The sequence below is a fragment of the Pseudorasbora parva genome, chromosome 10 (genome assembly GCF_024679245.1).
Source record: "Pseudorasbora parva isolate DD20220531a chromosome 10, ASM2467924v1, whole genome shotgun sequence".
Lineage (NCBI taxonomy): Eukaryota > Metazoa > Chordata > Actinopteri > Cypriniformes > Gobionidae > Pseudorasbora > Pseudorasbora parva.
The window spans coordinates 39,501,108-39,513,167 of NC_090181.1; the positions used below are offsets into that span (position 1 = coordinate 39,501,108).

Consider the following 12,060-nt stretch of genomic DNA (forward strand, 5'->3'; position numbering starts at 1 on the left):
CTTGTATTCACAGCTCTTGAATTGCTATTTGGAGGCGTATCAGCATGTCACAGACCCAGAGGAACAGTTCAGTTTGGCTCAGGTCATCACAGACGTCATGCACAGAAGGCCACAGATCGATTTTACTGCTGGATATTTTGTTCAAGCTTACAGGGACACAATCGTCTGTCTCCATAGCCATCAACAGCTCATCAAACTAGTGCTGAACAATCAGGTAACCAAGCATTTGCTGTTTAATCATGTTTAACCTTCTAAAAAATAATTTAGAGTCTAAGATGTCTGATTACTTTTATTCTCTGATGTTTTCTGAGCATTAGATTGATGAGCAGCGGCAGTATCTGGTGAGAATATGGAGGGAGGGACAGAATGGCTGTCGTAGCGAATACGGCCTGCCACCAAACTACATCCCTAAACATTTGGTATCAGTCGGTGGAAGCAGGTACAGATCAAAATGTTTACACTGTTTACTTTATTTAAGAGGACCCATTATCTTTGTTTTTAATTTTAATTGTATTATTGCTTTTTCACATGAAACTTTTTGTTATGTCTAATGTTGCGGTTTGAGATTGTAAAATGTCTGCAAAGTTGCAAAGCTCAAAGTCACTCCAAAGGGAGTTATTCTTCAGTGCAGATTATATCAGTGCATACTGTTCCTGAACTCCTGAAAACTGAGTGTAGACTTCGGTTTTCATCTGGGAACATGTCACAATAATTCTCATTTAAACAATTCCTCCCAAAGGCTAGGCCTGGTTGAGATGAGTTACTAGTGGGTTGAAACCATAGACTGTAAAAAATATGGACGTAGTGTCCGTGACGTCAACCACAGGATTCTGAAAAGCAGTTTTGAAGTGTAAAGTAGAGACGAGCTGGCCATTGCCATCTTGGCAGCGCTTCATTGCGCATCAAATGGGCAAAGAGGCAGGATGTGGGCAGAACTTAGGTGACTAACCGGCTGTGGATAAATGCCTATCCACCTGTCACTCAAAGTGGCCATGCCCTTACTTCACACCACCACCAAACACACACATTTGTCATGAAGGGCAAAATTAGCCGTTTAGACCAAAACCACAATTTGTACCAGGCTGTAAGCATGTTTTTTCATGTTTTTCTGCTGTAAAGTTGGGAATTTTAACACTCAATGAGATTCTGCTCCCTCCTGGAGCCTGTCCCTAGGGCCCAGTCGGTGAATTGCAGTTTATCCGTATTGGCTTCAACAGAAACTGGCGGAGGTTGCCACGTAAGGGGCAGGACATTTTTTAAACACGCTGGAAACGGTTGACCAATCACAATACACCATCCGACCAATCAAAGCACATTGCGCTTTTTGGAAGGAGGTACTTCATAGAGAGGAACTACTATACAGTAGATGAAAAACAGTTTAATAAAATGATAAAAAGATGTATGTCTGAAATCACAGTACTCATAAAAGAGTACCCAGATGACTTACTTCGAGATCTGAAGTGTGCATATGATGGACACTTTACTATCCCATGAGGCCAAGGGAGAGGACATATGAATGGCAGTGAAGTAACTGACGCTTGTTCACATGATAATGACAGTATGGCGACTGTAGTACGTACGGATTAATACAACACAAATTCATACTATATAGAACATACTTTTTTAGCGGTTGTAAAGTTATTATTTATTCAAAATAACTAATAATAATAACAATAATACATTTTATTTCTAACACGCTTTTCTTAAAACTCAAAGCGCTACGTCATACAATAAATGTCATACAATAAAGAATAATAACAATAAAATAGTCACATTTTTAGTTACAATAAGCAGTTGTCAATAAAGGTGTGTCTTTAAAGAATACCTATTAAGTACCAAGTATGTGATTTCAGACACATCCAGTGTTACTGGCAGACTGGGAAGAGAGGTGCTGCAACAATGTCCGATATGTGAAAAATAAGCTTAAAAACAAATTCTAGTAAACCGCAAAAACAAAATTAAGACTTTGAAAAAGGGCATAATATTGCCTCTTTAATACTTGTTTCTTATTTATTTTTTATTCCTGTCATTATCATTGAAATGACATTTAAATGATCGAGCATGGCTCTAACAACACCAAAGTCATGTGTTCGATTCCCAGCGAATGCATTCATTTTAAAAAATTGTATACGTGGAATGCCATATGTCAAGTGGATCAAATTGTCTGCCAAATGCATAATAAATAATATAAATACATGACTGCATGAATAAGAATATTGCAGGCCTTTTATTCTTATTAAATATGACAACACATTAAGGGATGCATCACAAAATGAATTGCAAATGTGTTTTTAAATGTATATCTAAAAGCATAAAAGGCAAAAAAACTTGTCTTAGGATGTCTCCTTGTGCTTACTTTGCAGCCCTTCTTTGAAAAGTGTGTATTTTTTAGAAATACACCCCTCATTGTGTGTGGCGTCTCGGCTGTACGAGGGTCTTGAATGGGCCTGCACTGAACTATTTGAGCTGCACAGAGCGAAAACGCCATCTCAGAGAGTCAAACTTGAGCAAAGGTTCTTGAAAGCGGCCCTGAGTCATTGGCACATGCTTGCCACTCCTGGTGCCACCTACAGTTCTCAGATCCGGAGAGATGTACGTGTCTTTTTTTGTTGTTGCTTCAAATAAGCTGATATGCCACTGCCAAACTTGTTGTAATGTATAGGAAAATTAATTGAAATACTTTATTAATATTGTATTGTATTGATGAGAAATTCTGCAATACTATCATGTTTCTCACTATATTTATATTTAAATGTATTATTTTAAAGAAAAAAACCCATGCTTTATTTAAAGGGGTCATTGTCACGTCACATACAAAGGAAATGGTGCGAGGACTCAAGTGCAAGAAGAATAATATATTTATTTATAACAAATAAAACATAAATGCAAAACAAAACCCACGAGGGGGAAAACGTAACTAGGAAATACATAAACAGAACACATACCACAAAGAAGTCACAGGGGAACGGAAGACGTAGACAGTACAAGGATACGACTCAGACTGACAAACACAAGGAGCTGATAAAGGGAAGAAATCAAGAGGGAACAGGTGGGAGAAATCAAACACTAATCAGATAACAAGGGGGAGGGATCAGACAATTACATGAGCACATTCTCAGAATGACAAAACCCACATGTGCACACAAGACAGGACAGGCATGTGACAGTCATGAATTTTTTTATCAAATCTTTTGACATATAAGAGGTCTTTGTGCTATAAAATATCCTGTAATTTTCAGAACTCAAATCTACCTCATTAGTCCAAAAACAGCCTTTATAGAAACCAAGCTCCCAAAATGTTTCAGTATGAAGTATACTATATATCCAAATTTATTGGATCCGTTGAGAGTGTGAGTAAAAATGAGTGTCTATTGCCTTGTCTGTAAGAGATCATTTGATACTTACTTTATTTTCACATTACTGAAAATGAACAGTGAATATAAGAATGACAGTGCGACAAATGACGGTCATTGATTTACAAGTTTTTTTGCATCAACCAACACTTATAAAGCATATGTAATATGCATAAATGTTTCACAGTTGGCAGATGTTTAACTATGTAATAACATAAACAGTAGAGTATTCGTTTCAGCACTAATATAATGTTATAAAATACAAGGTAACACTTTATTTTACGGTGTCCTTGTTACGTTACATCTACTTACTCATAGTAAGTACTCATTGTAATAACAGTAAATTATGCATAATTACATGCAACCCCCAAACAAACCCTAATGCAACCCTAACCCATTAAGACCATAAAGACATGAATGAGTGAAAACAGTACATCTTAAGCAGTAAGTACCATCTTCTGATTCGGGTTCAGACTCTGGCTTAAACATGTATAGCAAACATTAAGTTTCAAATGTTAAATGTGGCATGCCTATCAAAAAGAGAGTTCAAGGAGACGAGAAGGTCAAAAACAGAATATAAAATAGCCTATTACTTCCAAATGTTCCAGATTTTTATTTAGATATCTTGCTAACAATATAAGCGTACCTCAAAGATCATTAAAAATAAAATGAAATGCAGTTCATGACCCCTTTAAAAGTATGCAGTGTGCAAAATTGGTTTGGGATTTTAAATCCAGCAAGTGGCATTGATTTATCAACTAACAGAAATAAATAAGGCTGTTCTGCATTATTTTATACAATTTTGTGTTAATTGTTCACTTGTTGATTCATCCTTTAAGAGGTGCCTGAGACAGTCAATGTTCTGTATTGTTTCAGTTGTTCTCAGGTGGGTTCATGGAGGATCCTGTTCTGGTCAGAGAGCTGGGATTGTCCGTTGTGAGATCTGCCGAGGAACAGGAGAAGAAATCAGGCAAAGACAGACAGTTGTTCATGCTGAAGACGTTCTGTACATTGCTAGAGCTCATCACACTCCGTCACCGCATCATTGAATCAGCGTCAGAAACTGAACACCTGGCCCAGTTGAGTTGGAAAACAATATTCCTGAGCAGTTGAAAAACATTTTTCCTTGATAACTTCCAGTTATTAAAACTTAAATTCAAAAATGCATCATTCCTTTATTTCCATAATGAAGGATGGGGCAGAAATAGCTTGAAGCCAATATATTTACATACACAATATTGCCTAAAGTTTTGGTACACCTGCCTTCACATGAACTTAATGAGATCCGATTCTTATCCATGATGTTAAATATGGAGTTGGCCCAACCTTTGCAGTTATAACAGCTTCAGCTCTTCTGGAAAGGCTTTCCTTAAGGTTAAGGAGTGTGTTTATGGGAATTTTTGACCATTCTTCTAGAAGTGCATTTGTGAGGTCAGGCACTGATGTTGGACGAGAAGGCCTGGCTCTCAGTCTCTGCTCTAATTCATCCCAAAGGTGATCGATCGGGTTGAGGTCAGGACTCTGTACAGGCCAGTCGAGTTCCTCCACACCAAACTCGCTCATCCATGTCTTTATGGTCATTGATTTGTGGGTGTGCATTTATAATGGAACAGGAAAGGGCCATGCCAAAACTGTTCCCACAAAATTGGGAACATGAAATTGTCCAAATGTCTTGGTATGCTGGAGGATTAAGAGTTCCTTTTAACTAGAACTAAGGGGCCAAGCCCAATCCTTAAAAAACAACCCTGATCCATAATCCCCCCTCCACCAAACATGTCACAATGTAGTCAGGCAAGTACCGTTCTCCTGGAACTGCTAAACCCAGACTCGCCCATCAGATTACCAGACAGAGAAGTGTGATTGGTCACTCCAGAGAACATGTCTCCACTGCTCGAGTCCAGTAGTGGCGTGTTTTACACCACTGCATCCGAAGCTTTGCATTGCATTGGTGATGTATGGCTTGGATGAGCTGCTCGACCATGGAAACCCATTCTGTGAAGCTCTCTACGCACTGTCTGTAGCATGTGCTGACCCCGCTCTGTGATTTTACGTGGCCTACCACTTCAGGGCTGAGTGGCTGTTGTTCCCAATTGCTTCTACTTTGTTATAATACTACTAAAATTTGACCATGGAATTGTTAGTAGTGAGGAAATTGCATGAATGGATTTATTGCACAGGCAACACGGTAGCACTCTTGAATTCACTGAGCTCCTGAGAGCGACTCATTCTTCACAAATGTTTGTAGAAGCGTCTGCATGACAAGGTGTTTGATTTTATACACCTGTGGCCATGGAAGTGATTGGAACACCTTAATTATATATATAACTGAAAAAATACAGATGAAATGATCTAACCCTCAACTTAATGTCATTTGCTTTCTGTCATGTCGCTTTAGATTATATAAATCACTGTCCAGAGTAATGGGCTTTGATGATGTTCATTTGTACATGCGGCCGGTGCAGTTTGAGTTTGCTTTGAGGAAAGAGATTCCAAAACAACTTCCAGTGTTCATCACCGCCCTCCAGGATGACAAACCGAAAGCCGACAGGTAAAAGTCTGACTAATATTGACCTGTCATGTTCATTATCAATGAATTGAACACAGTGCAGTGTGTATAAGGTCTTATACGTATAATAATGTAAATGCTGTAATTAATGTTTGTTTTTGAGGTTTGCATGTTTATTACTATTTCTCAATATATCATTAATAAGTCCTCTTGCATTTGTTCAGACTGTGCAAAATCTAGTTGATTTAAGTTTATCCCCTCCTGTTTCATAGGTTTGTCCCAAACAGCCTGCCTCTGTGTGTTCAGGAACTTGATGAGAGTCATATTGGCAAATTTAGCTTTCAATCTAACGAAACAGTTCTACAGGTAATCACATGATTTATAATTGTTATGCACATTATGGCACATTACTATTGTCCTGCATATGAATCATTTGACCTTGCGTCTTTGTAAATCAGCTCATGAATCAGTCCAGCCTGGAGAACCTGCAGGTGGTTCTGGTGTGTCAGGTGGTTCAGAAGAATGCACTGATCGGAGCGCTCAAACAGACGTCCTTGTGCTATAAGACAGAGAAGCTGGATCAGTCCTCAGATACAGACCTGCCACTGCAGCAAGAAAGATCTACTTCCTCTGAAACTAGGAGACGTGCCTTAGCTACTAGAAACAGGTCTGCATGCATAGAAAATGAAAAAGTTTTGCATTGATTTTATGCAAAAGATATTCTGATTTTAAAGGTCCCGTTCTTTGCGTGTTTTCGTAGCTTTTACAGTGTGTAATATAACATGAGTTCATGTTTTGCATGTAAAAAAACAGTATTTTTCACACAATTTATTTACCTGTACACCGCTGTTTCCTCTGTCCTAAAAACGGCCTGATGATTTCCTTGTTCTATGAAGTCCCTCCTTCAGAAATACGTAACGAGTTCTGATTGAGCCAGGGGTACCCGTGTTGTGATTGGACAGCAGCTTAGTACACTTTGCCCGGAAAGGTCCCGCCTCCATAACGGGGAGATGCAAGCACTGAATGTGCGTTCTTCTCCACGTGGCAGAGCAACAAGACCACGCCCCCTTTTTTGCGTGTACTTGTGGGCGGAGGGTTAGTCAACAAACGGTTCTAGTGACGTCATTCCTGAAGGAAGTGCAGAGGTGTAGTCCAAACTGACCGTTCGCTGTAGGCTTTGAAAGGGAACTTCTGTTAAATAAAATATCTTGCTTGGCATTGAACTTTGAGCTTTATAATTTTACAGGTATTATTTATGCTCTAACAGCAACATTACACACTAACTGAAGTTTGAAAGATGGAATCGCGAAGACCGGGACCTTTAAACACTTTACAGTGTTTATCATTATGCTAGTATTTGTTTTTCTGCCTTTAATTTATGTTTACTGAAATAAACAGAAATCACAGTTCTTAAAGGGTTAGTTCACCCAAAAATGAAAATTATTTCATTAATTACTCACCCTCATGTCGTTGGACACTCGTAACACCTTCGTTCATCTTCGGAACACAAATGAAGATATTTTTGTTGAAAGCTGATGGCTGAGAAAGGCTCCAGAAAGGCCACCATTGGCATTCAGTACATTCCCACACTGTAAAAAAATATATGTTCAATAAGTTATGACAACATATATTTTTACATTGTTTTAACTCATCAAAATAAGTTAAGAAATGTTAAACTTCTTTTTATTTGTTATACAAGATGTAACTCATTTTTTAAAGTCAGTTTAACATCATTTAAGTTGAAATAACTTAAACATCCAAGTCGATTGTACTGCAAAAGTTCAAAATTTGCCTTTGTTTTTTACAGTGCACTGACGCACTCACAAGACCCATAAAGGCACTAAAGACGTCGTTACAAAGTCCATCTCACTACAGTGGCTGTACAATAATGTTACAATGTGACGTAAACAGTTTTTGTGCGCAAAAAAATCTAAATAATGTCTTTATCTGCCCAGTTATGGTCTTCCGTGTAGGTCTCAGGCGTGAACTCACGCGACAGCGGCGCTCCTCCTCTTTTGGGTTGTGTATTCGAACGGCGAATCTGCGTCATATTTTCGTGCATGCATCGAGCTCACGTCAATAACTTGGTGGATAAAGTCGTTATTTTGATTTTTGTTCGCACAATAACTATTTCCGTCGATGTCTTTAGTGCCTTTATGGGTCTGGTCAGGGGTACTGAATGCCAATGGTGGCCTTTCTGAAGCCTTTCTCAGCCATCAGCTTTCAACTAAAATATCTTAATTTGTGTTCCGAAGATGAACGAAGGTGTTACGGGTGTCCAACGACATGAGGGTAAGGTCCTTTTTGGGTGAACTAACCCTTTAATTATATTCTTAATGCAAAAATCAGTGCAATGGTTTGTGAGATTCATGATTTGGATATACTGGTACGTTTGTTTTCCAACATTAGGACTGGTTTTAACTGGGTATAGAAGCACTGTGTGAAATGTTTGTTTTAATTCAGGCTTGCAGGTGCTTTTGTGTCCATTCAGCTGGAGAAAGTGGGAGTTCGAGATGAAATGCTGAATGCATTTATAAAGAAAAAAGAACAGATGAGTGCACTGAAGCTAAACTCCGTATGTAAACTAAGCATGAATAGGAAACTGATTTTATTTGTTCAATAAATGGAAATGTTCATCATTCCTTCATTCTTCTCTCAATAGGAAGAAGTTGCCAAGATCAAGAGGAAACTGATTTTGGAGTTCTGTCACAAGTATGTTAAGTCACAAAACTATGTTTTCCACACTTTATTTTTTATAAAAGGAGGAATTTACCCCCAAATCTTTATATTACATAATTCTCTACACAAGCAGTGACTGTTGTCTCTCTCAGATTTAACATGCGCATGTCTGTGAGTTGTGTCCGAGGGCAGGTTGTTGCTCTTTGCCACAGTCTCACCTCACTGCTCCATGAGGTGCCACACATCCGTGACAATCACTTTGTGATGGGAACACCCAATGAAACCAGATCAGACCTGCAGTCAGAGGACGGATTGTGTCCTGATCCAAGGTGAAGCATGTAGAAGAAAATGCATACAGAATGTTTCCGTTTAATGTGATGTTGAATCTTAGACAAACGCTCCAGGCACTCTGAATATGTGTGCTTAAAACTTTTGAGCTTCTAAACATTTGGCTTTTGCTTATTTGGTTTTGTAGTCAAATATAAATAGATGAAAGCTGCAGTCCGTAACTTTTTGTGGTTAAAAATTACCCAAAATTAATTTTTTCAGGTACTGCAGTTGGCGGATAATTTATAGCCTTTCCCCACCGCAGCTGGTATTATTGAACGTATCATTTTGATGGCTGATTGTAGTCCAGAAAGGTCCAAAGGACTATTATGAGTGTCAAGTGGAGATTTGCCGTATAGTCAAAAGCAAAATATTAGACTACTGTACGTCTACTGTTGCTTTTTTCTCAGTTGGTCAGAAAAAAAATGCAGACATGTTACTCTCTTCTTCAGATGACATTTTGCAGGAAAAATTCTTATTTTGCTCATACTTCCAAGACGTAGAATGTGTGATTCTGAAGTACAGTATCCACAGCGGTGCTGTGATGAATGACAGCCACACATGCTCCTTAAAACATTACACTCAGGAGCCGTGCACAACCCACGTAAAGATGATCATTTAGCAAATAATGATAATTCTGCAAATTCTGCAAATAGCAACAAACTGCAAATAATAGCAATTGCACGTTTCAAAAAGACAAAAAGATAAAGGGGCAAAACTTGACTACAGCTTTAATCATTTTGTCATTTTGTTAATGCATGAGTTGGGCTGAATAGTGAACAATCAAGTTTTAAAGGATGTCAAAGAAACAGAAAAAAATGTAAACATGTATTTCATAGTTTTGATCGATTTTGTATCATTAAAACTATGGGAATTAGACTTAATAAACAAAGGAAAATAAATAAATGCATTAATGTATGGGGAAAAAAATGCATGCATGCATGCAAAACTAAATGCACAAATAAATGCATTAATGCATAAGTAAATTCATGAATGAATGAATGAATGAATTATTCAAAACTGCTTCTGGTTGTTCAGGACTTTTCAGCCTCGTCCCAGAAGACTGTTATCGGCCGATGGAAAGACTCTAGTAAACCTGTGGTTTATCCCTCATTACACAGAAGTGCTGCTCATGTTCAGAGCTCTGGAGGAGAAGGTGAGAAATGCATCTGTGACTAATAAACATGGCATATAGTCCAAGTTCTCATTAAAACACAGGGGCCCCCAAAACTGTTTGCATATTTAAAGGTGAAGTACGTACGTTTTTTTTGTGTTAAAATAAGGGAGAGCAAATGCTTTGTGTTGTCTCAGTTGTCTCAGTTTGTGTAAATCCACTTGGGGTTTAGAGTATTTATTTTTTCTCACATTAATTGCACACATGTCTAGTACAATTATGTGATTTTGTTTTATTAATGTAGATTGCAGTGTAATTTTTTCTTGATTTACCCTGAAAGAAGGGAAGTGAAATGTGACAACATGCCATGTATGTGGAGTTAGGGGCATAGTTTATGTGGGGGAAATATATTCAAACAAAATGTATTCATATCTACGCCCTTGGGTGTAAGGGGACATTGTCACATGTGCCTCCACAAAGGAGGTGTTCCTCTCCTCTGGAAACCTCTCCGCCTATCAGAGCTCAACCTGTAGCGAGAATTCGGTTCTGGCTTCTGTAGCAGGCGAAGCCAGAGGGTGTTTAGCTGGTGTGGGACCATGACTGACATTACAGCTTTGGTTACAGAATAACAAGCATTTCTGACCTGTAAGGTTGCCAGAATCATAATCGTACACTGTTTGATAATAGGCCAGAGGAGAACTGGCACCCCGACTGAGTCTGGTTTCTCCCAAGGTTTATTTTTCTCCATCGTGCCCTGATGGAGTTTTGCTTCCTTGCCACTGTCGCCTTTGTCTTGGCTTGCTCAGTTGGGGACACTAAAAAGTTTGATCTAAGTCAGGGCTATTCAGATCTTACCCTGGAGGGCCAATGTGGTGCAGAGTTTAGCTCCAACCCTAATCAAACACACCTGAACATGCTAATCAATGTCTTCAGGATCATTAGAAAATCACAGGTGGGTGTGTTTGATCAGGGTTGGAGCGAAACTCTGCACCGCATTGGCCCTCCAGGGTAAGATTTGAATGGCCCTGATCTAAGTGTTCAATATTAATATTAAATTATCTAAATATCCAAATTAAATGAACTACTAAATTAACTCTCTGAACTAAATTACTGATCTGCCAACATTGTCGCTCTATGATAAATTAAAATAAGCTGATAACATCACTGTTTTCTCCAGAACGACTGTACAGCCGAATTAAATTTTGTTGCAGTTTTTTCCTGTTTGACACTGTGAAGCTGCTTTGAAACAATCGTCATTGTAAAAGTGCTATATAAATAAACATGACTTGACTTGACAAGCAAATATTTAAAGATTAAATAGGTCATGAACATGCCAAAGTGGACAAGTCACTGTGATACTATTCACTACAATGGACGCCATACCATACATCATCATCATGCACTTGTTCAGATGTACCAGTTTATAATGTTAACTCTGACATGTCCAGTGTAGACAGTCTTAAACAGTTGTGGCCTGTCATGTTAAAACATGTGCCTGGCACATTACGTTGGATGGTTTTATTAAAAGTGATATGCTTGCATTTGCTCTAAATAGAGTGTTAGCCTACAAATTTAAAGCTTTTCAAAGTAAAGTTCTGGCCGATCGCCTTCTGTGGAAAAGTGTTGAAAGTGCCTTCTCGGAGTTCAAGATGCATATGTGACACCAGACGGGTGTAACTGTTCACGTAAGCTTTTGAACTGCAGAGGCACTTTCAACACTTTTTCCATAAACTAAATACGGAAGGCAATCGGATATTCATTCTAAATATGGATTATTATTATTTTTTTACACAAAATCATCAATTCACTTCAGAAGGCCTTTATTAACCTCCCAGAGCTGTGTGGAGCACATTATTTGACGGACAGATGCATTTTATAAAGCTTGGATTAGCCAGGACTTTTATAATATAACTCAGTTTGAGTTTGAGCAGTTTGAAAGAAGAATGTCATATACACCTAGAATGATTTGAGCGTGAGTAACTCATGGACTTATTTTCATTTTTGGGTGAACTATTCCTTTAACACTGTTTGAGAGGAATTCTGAATGGTTCAGCATATCTAGACATTTTGGCAATTTCTTG

At 38.3% G+C, this 12,060-nt stretch overlaps 1 protein-coding gene across 1 annotated transcript in view; it reads left to right on the plus strand.

The window, feature by feature from the left end:
- si:ch73-242m19.1 (uncharacterized) overlaps positions 1–12,060 on the plus strand; it is a 44,961-nt gene that overhangs the window by 14,489 nt on the left and 18,412 nt on the right. The window contains exons 16-26 of the mRNA XM_067456100.1: positions 14–214; positions 318–439; positions 2,364–2,592; positions 4,230–4,432; positions 5,749–5,901; positions 6,132–6,225; positions 6,318–6,526; positions 8,323–8,434; positions 8,522–8,571; positions 8,691–8,867; positions 9,904–10,021. Coding sequence (XP_067312201.1) covers positions 14–214; positions 318–439; positions 2,364–2,592; positions 4,230–4,432; positions 5,749–5,901; positions 6,132–6,225; positions 6,318–6,526; positions 8,323–8,434; positions 8,522–8,571; positions 8,691–8,867; positions 9,904–10,021 — 1,668 coding nt within the window. The remainder of the gene's footprint in view (positions 1–13; positions 215–317; positions 440–2,363; positions 2,593–4,229; positions 4,433–5,748; positions 5,902–6,131; positions 6,226–6,317; positions 6,527–8,322; positions 8,435–8,521; positions 8,572–8,690; positions 8,868–9,903; positions 10,022–12,060) is intronic.